The sequence below is a fragment of the Pseudocercospora fijiensis genome (genome assembly GCF_000340215.1).
Source record: "Pseudocercospora fijiensis CIRAD86 unplaced genomic scaffold MYCFIscaffold_3, whole genome shotgun sequence".
Taxonomy (NCBI): domain Eukaryota; kingdom Fungi; phylum Ascomycota; class Dothideomycetes; order Mycosphaerellales; family Mycosphaerellaceae; genus Pseudocercospora; species Pseudocercospora fijiensis.
Window position 1 is genome coordinate 3728174 of NW_006921534.1, and position 12444 is coordinate 3740617.

Below are 12444 nucleotides of genomic sequence, written 5' to 3' on the forward strand. Positions count from 1 at the left end.
CGACGGCAGGTCGAAGCCGAACTTGGAAAGTAATGGTTTCCTAGCAGCACCCTTGCCAGGACCTATCAGGCCGCTCTCTCCAGACGTGCTTTCTGTGCTATCCAACGAAGAATATGAGCAGATCTTCACTCCTAGAAATGCAGAGAATTCACAACAGAATGGCGCCGGCTGGAGAGTTAGAATACGGGAGTCATGGATCCGGAATAAAGGTCTTGCATACATGCTTATGGCGCAGGTGTTTGGAACACTTATGAATGTGACGACTCGTCTTCTGGAAGTCGAAGGGAACAAGGGCAAGGGAATGCATCCCTTCCAGATTCTTTTCGCGCGGATGAGTATAACATTTGTGCTAGCGACTGCCTGGATGTGGTACAAGAAGACGGAGTAAGTGAATCAAACTGAATGTAGCACGCGTTCGGTTGTACAGCCTTGGACCTGGCCTACGGTCTGACGTAGGAAATATCATGGACAATTATTGCTGACGTTTTGGCTTTTCAGAAATTTCCCCCTCGGCGCGAAGGGTGTGCGATGGCTCCTAGTCGCGCGAGGATTTGGAGGCTTTTTTGGTGTTTTTGGACTGTACTACAGCTTGCTCTATCTGCCTCTTGCAGACGCAACCGTGATTACTTTCCTTTCGCCAGGTATTACTTGTTGGGTCTGCTCGAAACTGATTAACGAGCCATACACCAGAGTTGAGATGATAGGTACATTTGTCTCAATCTTCGAAGTCGTCTTCATCGCTCGACCGACCTCCCTCTTCCAAGCCTTCGGAGGCTCAGACGCACCGTCAACGATTGAGGGTTCTGGTGAAGCGGATCCCGGCGATTACGCAAATGTTACACCTCTACAACGCCTAACAGCCGTCGGTATTGCGTTGATAGGAGTTTGCGGCAGCGTGGTCGCATTCACCACGATTCGATGGATTGGAACTCGTGCTCACCCGTTGATCAGCGTGAACTACTTCTCAGCGTGGTGCACACTTGTATCTTGTATCATGATGGCATTTCTTCCTGGTGTTGGGTTCCTCTTCCCGGCAGATCTGAAAGAATGGGGATACTTGATATTCCTGGGATTATGCGGCTTCATCATGCAATTCCTCCTGGCAGCCGGTCTATCCTATGAAAAGTCATCGCGAGCGACGAACATGACTTACACGCAGATGCTTTTCGCACTGACTTTCGATAAGCTCGTGTTTGGCCATACGCCAGGCGTACTGTCGATCATAGGCTCCAGTTTGATTCTTGGCTCTGCAATCGTGGTCGCCATGCAGAGGGTTAGTGGAGAGAAGAATGAACGAGCGGGCGGACATCGAGCACTCGGTGATGAAGAATCCCAACAAGGATTGCTTGGCAGCACATCATATCGTACTATCGGAGAAGACCATGACCGATTACCTGTGCAAGAAGCACGATAGAGGACGCTGCGATGGTTTGAATTACGGGACAAGGACATAAAGTTTGCATGATTCAAGAATTACGAGAGGACAGATAAAGAGGACAGACTGCTAGGAATATACAGCACTGATTTCATATCGCGCTGACTGGGCTTCAGGAAGCAAGCCCGGCGATCTATCAGATGTTCAGAGTGATATCAAGCAACAGCGAGACGAGCACCTCGCCAGTCGATCCACTTGCACCTAAAGAAAAATAGCATTGAGTGAGGCTTACAGTTTCCTTTTGAATAATGACACAGACGAGATCTAGTCTCCATGGTCATGAAATCGACTGCTAGAAGCTGGCCAATGCAATTAATCTCACCACGATTATGACGGTACCTGATCGGCCACGATTCTGGCGAGGCATTATGCTTCAGTGTCGTGCCAGACCGCTTTCCTCTATCTTCTCGCGTATCCTTACGAGCCGTTTGTGCGTCCAGTCTCTATTGTTATCCCGCGATCCTTCTCTCTAAGGACCAACACCTTTACTCTCAACCTGAGCTTCCTCTGCCTCTGGAACACAGAAATTCCTGAACTCTTCCCAAGCCTTTTCCAAGTCATCGTTCACAATGATCTTATCATGCACGCCTGGTGTCTGGCTGTATTCAATTTCCTTCTCCGCCTGTTTTAATCTTTCCAAGATCGCTTCCTCCTTATCTGTTCCTCGGCCTCGTAATCGCTTTTCCAGCACTTCGACCGATGGTGGTTGGAGGAAGACGAAGCGTGCATTCAGATCGGTTTTCTTGACTTGTTTGACGCCCTGAGTTCAGAATTCAGTATTCAATGAAATCTCCTGAGTTTTAGTGCATGTTTATACCTCCATCTCGATATCCAAAACACAAGTCTTGCCCTTCTCTGCGACGTCTTTTACAGCTTGTACGCTGGTGCCATAGAGATTGCTACCAAATTGTGCATGCTCGATAAAGCCACCCTCATCTATGAGCTTCTGAAAGCTCTCCTTATCTGTGAACCAGTACTCTCGTCCATTTTCTTCCCCTTCCCGTGGTTGTCGTGTAGTATGCGATACGGAAAGTGCGAATCGGTCTGGATATTCTTTCTGAAGTCGTTTCCACAGCGTCGATTTGCCGGAACCTGAGGGTCCTGATACCACAATCGGGCGAAGCTTCTCCTCTGTGGAATTTATGTGTCAGTCGCGTGGCCTTTCCGTTTCTAAGAATTTCGTGTTTCTTACCGGTTGGAGCCATATTTGCAAAGGAGCGACTTCTGAGGTTGCAGATGGTTGAGGCAGGTGAGCGAGTGGGAAGATAGCACTTAAGCGAGCGTCTGACGTGGTTCATCTAAGCACTTATTGCTTTTCATGTGATAACTGATTCATGGGTGAAGTGTGGTTGCTCTTTAGCGTGGGCAAGAGTCATGGGCAGGGAAGCGATTGGTGCGGGAACAGCGGCCGCCAGTGGATGCTTGTGGTTGTTTGTGTGACGCGATTGTTCAGGATTGTGAGTCTAGATGCTGAAGGGAGGATCTACAAGAGGGGACGTATGCTTGTACTTGATAGAGAATATGACCACTTCTGCAAGAAGTAGCTAACAACACTCTTCACATCTTAGCAGCTTTTTGTATTGAAGGAACTGTGTTCAAAATCACCAGATCATCCGTGACTCCACTTTCCAAAGCCACTTGACTTGGCCGATCCGACTATCTTGACCAATCTTTAGTCCTTTGCTGCATGACAAGCTCTGCCCAAAGAGCCTGCATCTTAATTTCGCGACCACTGGGGTATGCAACCGTCCCGTACTCTCCCCAATCGCCGGAGGGACACCTACCGAGCACACAGAGACTTCCAGAAAGTGGATGCACAACAAGCATTCTACGCCAGCTTTCATTTTCGTGAGCCCTCGAGAACAGCGCTGGTGAGTCGAAGCGGATGGTTTCCAGACTGAATTTGCTGCCGATGAGGTCGATCTCGAATGTACCAGGCATTAGAAAAGGAGTTTGAGGTCGGATCTTGAATAGCGGGTTACCTGACGATACATTCGAGTAGCAAGGTTTTAAGAAAAGCTTCTGCTGCAAACTTGTCGACCGATTGATGACATTCTGGAATGTCTTGTCGACTCGCTGTGAGAGAAGCACTGTCTTCATGTCTGCCCCGAGCAATATCCTCTCCAGTAGTTCGTAAATGCCGAAGACTCTTTGAGCTGCTGTACGCGGCTGTGGGACTCCCATCTCCGCCGCTTGTTCGAGACCGGCGCTGTTGACGTCTCTCGGGACCTCTTGGTCATGGACATCGCTCTCGATAACGCTGTCCTTGGGCGATCTTCCTGCTTCCCGCTCTTCTCTGAGCTTTTCTGATGCCCGCTCCATGTCTTCCTCGAAGGCCTTGCGCCGATTCATCCACTTCCAATATGGAATCTGGGCAATTTCGTCCTCGCCCAAGCCGTGGACAGTCTCGGCTGTGACAGCAGCCAGTTCTGCTTCGGGACTGTTGAATCGGGTAGACGGAGCAGGCTCTCTCTTCTCGGGCAGTGATTCCACGCTGCCATCTCGCGAAGTTCTTGCACTGACTGTAGTGTGAACGCTTGCTTCTAAGACCGCACGTTTGCGCTTCAGCGAACGACCAGGTTCGCTGTAGTAGCAGGTTATCTTGCGCTTAAGGCAGGCGCTGCATCGAGGTCGGAGCTTATCGCACTTCTTTTTTCGTGATCTGCAGCCATCGCAAGGGCGTTCAACAATGGTGGGTTTTGCTTGACGTGTTTCTGCCAGGCCTTTGATAGGTGATGGCATTTGCTCTTGGTGCTCAGCCGTTTCGAGCGGTGTGTCAAACTCGAATGCCGCTAAGGTCGCTTTCGCCATAGCGCCTTGCGTTTGTGTGATTTCCATGATAGTAGTGAGCTCGCGATTGCAAGTTGGCAGGCCAGTAATTGATATAAATGTTTGAGTTGTTCACGCAAATATTGTCGGTAGTGATGTTGAATGTTGGCTATTGTGGTCAGTTGGACAATAGCAGCCATTTCCAATGTCCGCACATGGCATGTCATGTGCCATCGAGTCATTGGCCAAAGTGAAGTGGAAAAGCAAAGTGAATACCGATCTGTAGACGCTCAACACCACTGGGTATCAGATTAGCCAAAGCCCAACGCTCATACACTCAGACCGACACTGTTACAAATTATTGTGAATACGTCATCTCCAGTTCGTCTATGAAAGCACGACTGCCAATATCACAACTGCTAATACAATAGCCAGGATGATCAGCAGACAGCACGCCTTCCCTCTTGCACTCTTCTGGTGCCGGCTCGCTGTTCGCAGCTGTTGGTCGGCATTCCTCGTATCGTCGCGCGTCTGCATTACGTTTTCGCTGATAATGTCGAGCGTCTGTCCTTGATCGTGAACCATGGTTGCCACATCCCTGAACAGCTCGTTGAGCTCAGACACACTGCTCTCGATGTTCCTTATCTCGCTCTCTCGCTCAATGATAAGGCTTTCCTGAAAGTCTACCTCACTCTGATCGGCCAGTCGTAGCTGTTCCTGCTGCTGTTGTAGTTGCTGCTGGCCTCCCTGTGCCGAAGGAGATGTTGGCGCAGCTTGATCCAGAGCTGCCTTCGCGGCTGATGCTGATGCTCGCTGCTTATCCAGCGCCTGTCTCTGTAGTCCTTGAAATTCTGTCAAGCTCGCTCTGAACTCCTGACTCAATTTGCCTGCTGTATACTTCTGGCTTGGTCCCAGATCGTGCCATGCCTGCACCTTCTTCAATCCCTCGCCCACTTCGCGGAAGCCATCTTGGGTCTCCGAGAGCAAGTCGCTGACTCGTTCTCGTACACGGTCTGTCTCTCTTCGCGTGCCGAGGAGCGCAATCTGCGAGGATAGTCGGGAGATGTTCGATGTGAGAGAGAAGAGCTTGTCGGATAGCTGTGTTGTGTATTGCTGGAACTCGGGGTCATCGGCGTATTGCGGGTCGTCTTCCCTCCGCCATGTGGTCGGCTGCGACTCCAAATTGGAGGAGTCGTTGAAGGACATGTTTGCGATGCTGTGCGGGAGGCTGCTGCAGAGATGCAATGTATGTACAGATTATTAGAGATGCCTGCCGCAGCTGCAGGTTGATCGGATCGGCTGCGCACGCGCCAGCCACATGACGTTTGCACTAAAGATTAATCCTTGTCTGCATAAAGCTTAATCTGTTTATACACGTGAAGACGCGGAAGCTTCGTTTCGACAGCAACATCGACATTTTTGATCGAGTTGCAGCTTCCTCTTGCTATTGCCTACATGCCTGCATCGCGCTTCTGTCACTCCTTCTTGATGAATCCAACAATGCGGTCATAGCAATTCAACGAATTCACACCTCGACCCACGACCCACGACCTTTCTCCGCGAAACAACGAAACGAAACAAACAATGGCGACCAGCTCGAGGCTGGCCGACCCAACTCGACCCATACCGGTAGAGCGCATCAAGCTATACAAGGACTTTCTCACCCCTCAATTGCACCGCAGATTCTGCTCGGCCGCCGCACTCACACTCGCATTCTGCCTAGTCGACTCCTTCATTCTCTCAAATTCAGGCTCATACATCTGGTCATGGTTCCCGATTGGGCCAGCAGGCCTGCGAGCGCTGCTTCTCTTCATACCGTGCCTCGCCATATTTATTGTGCGCATGGCCAATATACACATCGGCGACCGCACCAGCGTGAGCGGAGTAGAAACATTACTCAAGCACACCAGCTTGTGGAAGACATTATACACTGGAGCATGGTATGCTTTTAGTGCATGGTTCTTCGGTGAAGTGTACATCTGGTCGCGGAGTAGCAGCGCCGAGCTGGCCATGGTGGATCCAGGCGCAGCTTATGAGCGACCGCGAGTCAACGAGAATCCCGTTTTCCTGCGCTGCATGTTCCTCGTGCTTGCCGTCAGCCAGACACTTCTGCATCTCATGCGCGACTACGATCGGGTCCGAATTGCCGAGCAAAACGTCGAGGCGGATCGTAAGAATGCCGTCTTCAAGGCTATCGGCCTCGCTCCTGATGCATTCGACAATAGCAAATGGATCCCGCGAGCATTCATTCGCTTGCTCGAGCAGAATGGCACGATTCTGACCAGATCTTGTAATCTGACCGTAACCACCATGTTTCTGGTCAACAACTTGGTCTATTGGCTAGTCCTGCGCCGCTTTGCCTGGAAGATGAATTACTTCTTCGCGAGAGTCTTCTTTTCCGACCTGACGCCTGACGCTCCCCCGACTGGCATACTCCATGTTGGCAGATTGGCATGGCAGACGTTCACTGCCTCACTGATGCTGTCGCTTTTGTGGGAGCTTTCCAATCAGACATTTGACATATTCGTCTCACAGCCACCAGTGAAGAAGGAGCAGCCACTCACAAATGAGGTCAAGGACGCGAGAGGCATTGTGCTTCACAGGAGCAAGGATCCGAATGGCAGTCTCATCACTGGTCTGAATAGCAAGAAAGACTTGACCAAGACCTTTGCATTTTGGGAGCTATATCTCATCTGCACGCAATACGAGCAGCGGAGGCAGACCATATATACCGAAGTCGATCGCCGAGATGAGAGCACGTGGTCGCATGTCTGCAAGCTATGCTTGAAAGAGATCAAGGACGTTCAAGAGCGAGTCAAGACAGCGATTGAGCCTGTGAAGTTCAAGACCAAGCAGGATGAGGAGAAAGAGCGGAAGCAGCAATCACAGCACTTTATCGGCTTGGCTAAGGAGGACAACGGACTGAAGAAGATTGCCGATAGCAAGGTTATCGAGGATGGTGATGTGTTTGCGAGACGGAAACCAGACCTATTCAACACCCTAGGTAACATGGCGAAATCGGTTGGCCAGTCACCAGGAGCTCAGAGCTTCGGGTCGGTTGGCGGCAGAAAGGCGATTGAGTGGGGCGCGGAGAAGGTGCCAGCAGAATATCGCCAACGCTTGAGACCTGAGGAGATCGAGCGACAGGCCACTGGTATCATGGCTGATGCGCTCAAGTCCACCGCTGGCGAGCCATTCAGGCAGACTTTTGCGCGGAGAGTGATTGCCACTGTGTTTGGATCCCCATATAGCAAGATTTCGAACATATCGCATGCCACAAAGTCACTCACACGGCTTGTGGTTCGATCAATCGCAGAAGATCAGTATGGGCAAACACAGAAGGATATTGCGAGCATTGTCCGTACATATACCGAGGTCATTGTGGCCGTTGAGAAGTATGTCAAGGAACTGAAGCCGCACTGGACTGACGTCGAATTCATGGAGGGCAAGAGCAGGAGAGTCAAGGAGGTGGACGAGCTTCTGTTGGTGCTTAAGGAGGGCCTGGCAGAGATCATGCTCACATTTGGGGAATACGTCGATGTACTTGGTTTGACTAAGAAGGAAGTTCGAGAGGCAAAGAATGCCAGTGCACGGCCCAGCGCTGAGACCGAGCGCCAAGAGATGTTGCAGGTAGGATAGAGGCCAATTCTTCTGGATACTTCCCGAGGGACCAAGTTACGTATGGCACACATGAAGACACCTCTGGAACAGTACTGGCTGACGGATTGGTACCTTTGGCAAATGTCTTGACTGGCAGCTGTTCTCTTCACTCATACAAGCAATCCCAGACAGACTTTGGCAACATCTCGGAACACAACAGATCGTGGATGTGACATGGCTTTGTATGAATTCGAAGATCTATCTGAGGCCAGTTGGATCAAACAAATGAGCCCTCTGCGCATGCAAGAGATTCTGCTGCGACGCTCCACGAAATCAGTTGCTTGCTTCAAGTGCTTCACTTCAGAAACCCCTTGAAAATACTAGATGAGGATCAACTAAGACACAAAGGCTTCATACTTTCTCTGATTGCAGCACTCTGACATCTATCATGATGGACCGCGCTCAAGCCATAACAGCGTCGCATTCGAAGCCCATGGTGGCTATGGACGAAACATCGACGCCGCCGAGCGATTCAGACCCTGTGCCATGGGGCTCTCTGCAAGATATGGAAGCAATGTCGTCCAAAATAGACACCACGACCACAATCGATCAAGATTCAGATACCTGCTCTGGTAGCACTACACATGCAGCAAGTTCTGAGAGCTATGCAGCCGCACGGCGTAGTTGTATCGAAGACGTGCAAGCAATTGCAAAGAACTGCATGCGTAATAACGAGCGCTTCACCGATCCTGACTTTGACCTCAAGAACGACTTTTGGAACCCAAAAGGATCGCGAAACTGCTTGAATGGCTTGTTCGCTTCGGTGTCGCGAGACGATCAGCGAGAGTTGGCGCAATGGGGTGACGATAATCAATTTCCAGTTTCAGACATTGTCGATGGCGTACATACGGTTGACTGTCGAAGACTACCGGAGAAGAACATTCGCATTAGAGCTGGTACTTGGACTATGGATCTCAAGCAAGACCCCGATAAGCAAGACAACGAGCCGAAATCAGTCCATCGTATCAGTGAGACCTTTGGTAGCCCCATCATTGCTACCGGCTGTCCTGAAGTCTGGATTCCCACATTGACTGAGTCCGAACAAAGCAATAAGAGGCTGGCAAAACTGGGAGAGGCGATCAATCAGCTCATCGCGTTCGTAGCTGAGCTTGGACTAGTGGCCATCGTGTTCGAGGTCCTGGAGTCAAAGATATCAACTCTTCTATGCTTTATTCTGATCGGGACTCAAATTGTGCGCCGGATCTATTTCCACCGTGAATCGAAGCCACTGTACACGTCCACACAAATGGCACAAGGACAGCTAGGTGACTGCTGGTTCCTTTCTGCTGTCGCTGCTCTTGGTAATCGCAACGATCTGCTACAAAAGGTCTGCGTGGCCTGGGACCTAAAGCTGGGAATCTATGGATTCTGCTTTTACCAGCACGGTGCATGGACACACGTCATTGTGGACGACTTTCTCTACCTGACAGCGCAGGATTTCCACACCGCCAACGACAAGAACGACAATCTGAACTGCGAGAGGTGTGATTCATATCGAGCTGAGAACCAGAGCGGTTCCAATGCTCTCCATTTCGCTAAGTGCCAAAACGCGAGTCAGATCTGGTTGCCTCTCTTGGAGAAAGCCTTTGCTAAGCTACACGGAGACTTCTACGCTCTTAGAGGTGGCATGCCGGATGAAGGAATCGAAGACCTGACTGGAGGAGTCGCAAGTCGTTTCGATACTCTTAGCATCAGCGATCACGATCGGCTGTGGACTCAGTTCGAACCGCTGACGGTGAGCATATCTTCGCAATCAGCTCATTTGCCGATGGATATGGCTCAGGTCGCCACGGAATCATATCACAACACGCGTATGCCATCGAACAGGCTGTTTAATACTTCGACATCTCCACCATGAGCACCGTCCGACTTCTGCGCATTCGGAACCCTTGGGGAAGCAGCAGAAGAGGCCTCTGGCACGGGCCCTGGGCGAGGGGCAGTAAAGAGTGGACACCCTTTGCCAGTCTATGGCTCAAGAGGTCTGCCGATGATGGAGTCTTCTACATGACTTTCGAGGACGCACTGAAAACCTTCCAGACACTGCACATTGCACGAATTTTCAACGAGACATGGTCAAGCTGCCAAGCATGGACTGAGCTCAGTGTTAGCTGGATTCCCCAGTACAACAATGTCTATTTTCAGCTTGAAGTGACATGCGACACGGAGACCGTTCTGTCCTTGCAGCAGCTCGACGAACGTCACTTTCTCGGTCTTCAAGGAACCCGTGCATTCCACCTTGACTTCCTTGTCTGTCGTCAAGGATCTCAATTCGATCATTACATCGCTCGCGCTACAAGTCTCTGGTCTCAGGAGGAGGAGTCAGCTGCTTCAGAGCGCTCACTCAGCTCAGAAGTCAAGCTAGAAGCAGGGATCTACAATATATTCGTGAAGGTTTATACATCGCGCCGTCATGGGCACGATGTCAAGCCAGCAAGGGACGTACATTCTCAATTCGCACACAAGCGATGCAAGAAGTTGCAACAGCTCGTCAAGAACTACGATCAGGCCAGGAAGCGACTCACTTTTGTCGAAAGTTCAACGCAAATCATTGAGCCTCCTGTCTCTGACCATAATGCGTCCCGGGACAGCTGGGGAGACTCACAGAAGCCTCTGCTCCGAAACAAGCGCACAAACTCTCCAGCTGGCTTCTTCTCCACCGTTGAAGAAATCAATTGGCTTATCACCTGTGGTGTTGGATTACGCGTCTTCAGTAAGGATCCCGAAATGAGTCTATCACTTCGTTGTCAAGATGAACCAGAGCAGGTCGTCAACAGATGGGAGACTGAAACTAGAGATGACTGGCCTAGCCTCAAAGAAACGAACCCGCACAATGATGAGGGTTGGGGTCTGCACGCAGGCGATTGGAACAAGGAGTGGAACGAAGCAAGCTACTACGCACCGGAATCACTTCGAGAGGAGGAGCATAATTGGCATAACTCTGAAGTTGAGAGTCTAGATTAGTCACTCGTGCCAAGGCAGCATTTCGAAATACGGTATGCCCACAGCTTTGCGGCCTTGGGAGAGCAGTAGCTTACAGCTGCCTCTGATGATGCAGACTCAGACTCGATATATTGGGCCCTTTGCGCATCTCATAAAGCCAGGAATGCAGCAATTCATCCAGACTCGGGCCTCTATTCACAGCACACTGATCGAGTTCCTTTTAAGCGCCAGAACCACTTTAGAAACACATAGTCCATAAGCGTCAATGAGAGTCGATGTCAGAATGGTCGTCCCCAATCTATCGTGTAGTGCAGCGCTTCATCAAGAGGAGCCGAGACGTGAAATCTAAGCTTCGCGCTAACAGGACCCTGCATTTTCGGCACGTGCGCCAGACAAGGATCGACGTCACCGAAGAAAGTGTCAAGAAGCTCTGCATGTGAAGGAAGAAACATCCATCACATCCTCGACTCCTGCTCACCACAACAATCCTGGAGCCCTCAACTCCCTCACGACCTGCTGAAAAAGCAGAACCGTCCGCATCCCTCGACCGGCGCCTCCCAATCCTCCTCTCCCTCCTCGCTCTCCTCCTCGCAACAATAATCATGGGCCGCAACCGCCCTACAGCCCCCGACGGCACAACACGAGCAACCCTCCCAGAAACATCCCTCGCCGCCCCATCAACCTTCACAGACGGTTTGCCTCTACCCCAACTTTTCGTCTTCGACCTAGACTATACCCTCTGGCCCTTCTGGGTCGATACGCACGTATCAGGCCCATTAAAACCCACGACCTCCGGCCTCATCGTGAAAGACGCATACGGAGAATCCTGTGCATTCTACAACGACGTGCCCGCAATTCTCCACCACATCAAGTCCCGCAATCTGCAACTCGGAGCAGCATCACGGACATCAGCCCCGAGTCTCGCGAGGAGAATGCTAGAACTCCTACGCATCCCAACAACAACACAAGAACAAAATGAAGGGAAAGAGGCGAGCAAGGGAGCGATTGCTTTTTTCGATCATTTAGAAATATATCCGGGCGACAAGAGAAGACATTTCAGGGCTTTGGCGGAGAAGAGTGGAGTGCCATTTGGGGAGATGTTGTTTTTTGATGATGAGAGTAGGAATAAGAATGTTGAGGAATTGGGGGTTGTGATGCAGTTAGTCAGGAATGGGGTGACGAAGCAGGAGATTGATGCCGGGGTTGAGGCGTGGAGGAAGAGGAATGGGAGGTTGCAGAAGGAGACGTGAGGGTGTTGCGAGTCTGGTGTCGATTACTGTATGGCTGAGATATCTTGAGGTCTCTCGATATCTCGATATCTCGTTTCGGCTGCAACAAGCTGGTACAGATGGTCGACTCTTACGGTCCTGCTCGTCCCCAGATTGGGGCATTTTGGTGGCGGCACAAGTAGCGTTCACATGCAAATCCGTTCGAAGCGAGGCGTACGATCAGGAAGGAAAGATACCCGCAGCTAGAGATCTAATAGAATACAACAAGACGAAGATGACTTCACGAAAGAAAATCAACGAGAAAAGAGTAGACAGCAAAGCTTGGGATTCTATCAAAAGCTGAGTAAAATATACAAATGCAAGCTTGCAAACATGTTTGGTCGTGGTCCCAGTCGTAAAACGCTGCCAAAC

General features: G+C 50.7%; 7 protein-coding genes across 7 annotated transcripts; 4 read left to right on the forward strand and 3 right to left on the reverse strand.

The window, feature by feature from the left end:
• Positions 1-331: 331 nt before the first annotated feature.
• On the forward strand, positions 332-1414 carry MYCFIDRAFT_135610 (uncharacterized protein; the record flags this gene model as incomplete). The annotated part of the gene is made up of 2 exons (XM_007926948.1): positions 332-384; positions 499-1414. The coding sequence occupies 2 exons, from the start codon at positions 332-334 to the stop codon at positions 1412-1414; spliced, it is 969 nt and encodes a 322-aa protein (XP_007925139.1).
• Positions 1415-1904: 490 nt separating this feature from the next.
• Positions 1905-2640, reverse strand: MYCFIDRAFT_187496 (uncharacterized protein; the record flags this gene model as incomplete). The annotated part of the gene is made up of 3 exons (XM_007926949.1): positions 1905-2195; positions 2253-2566; positions 2628-2640. The coding sequence occupies 3 exons, from the start codon at positions 2638-2640 to the stop codon at positions 1905-1907; spliced, it is 618 nt and encodes a 205-aa protein (XP_007925140.1).
• A 451-nt stretch (positions 2641-3091) lies between these two features.
• Positions 3092-4273, reverse strand: MYCFIDRAFT_195540 (uncharacterized protein; the record flags this gene model as incomplete). Its single annotated transcript, XM_007926950.1, has 1 exon — positions 3092-4273. One exon carries the CDS (start codon positions 4271-4273, stop codon positions 3092-3094), a length of 1182 nt encoding a protein of 393 aa, XP_007925141.1.
• Positions 4274-4591: 318 nt separating this feature from the next.
• On the reverse strand, positions 4592-5410 carry MYCFIDRAFT_134470 (uncharacterized protein; the record flags this gene model as incomplete). The annotated part of the gene is made up of 1 exon (XM_007926951.1): positions 4592-5410. The coding sequence occupies one exon, from the start codon at positions 5408-5410 to the stop codon at positions 4592-4594; it is 819 nt and encodes a 272-aa protein (XP_007925142.1).
• Positions 5411-5788: 378 nt separating this feature from the next.
• MYCFIDRAFT_134643 (uncharacterized protein) lies at positions 5789-7843 on the forward strand (the record flags this gene model as incomplete). Its single annotated transcript, XM_007926952.1, has 1 exon — positions 5789-7843. The coding sequence occupies one exon, from the start codon at positions 5789-5791 to the stop codon at positions 7841-7843; it is 2055 nt and encodes a 684-aa protein (XP_007925143.1).
• Positions 7844-8378: 535 nt separating this feature from the next.
• Positions 8379-11056, forward strand: MYCFIDRAFT_187499 (uncharacterized protein; the record flags this gene model as incomplete). Its single annotated transcript, XM_007926953.1, has 4 exons — positions 8379-8876; positions 9090-9583; positions 9724-10050; positions 11047-11056. The coding sequence occupies 4 exons, from the start codon at positions 8379-8381 to the stop codon at positions 11054-11056; spliced, it is 1329 nt and encodes a 442-aa protein (XP_007925144.1).
• Positions 11057-11263: 207 nt separating this feature from the next.
• Positions 11264-12407, forward strand: MYCFIDRAFT_163323 (uncharacterized protein). Its single transcript, XM_007926954.1, has one exon. The coding sequence runs from the start codon at positions 11407-11409 to the stop codon at positions 12052-12054; it is 648 nt and encodes a 215-aa protein (XP_007925145.1). The 5' UTR covers positions 11264-11406; the 3' UTR covers positions 12055-12407.
• The last annotated feature ends 37 nt before the right edge of the window (positions 12408-12444 follow it).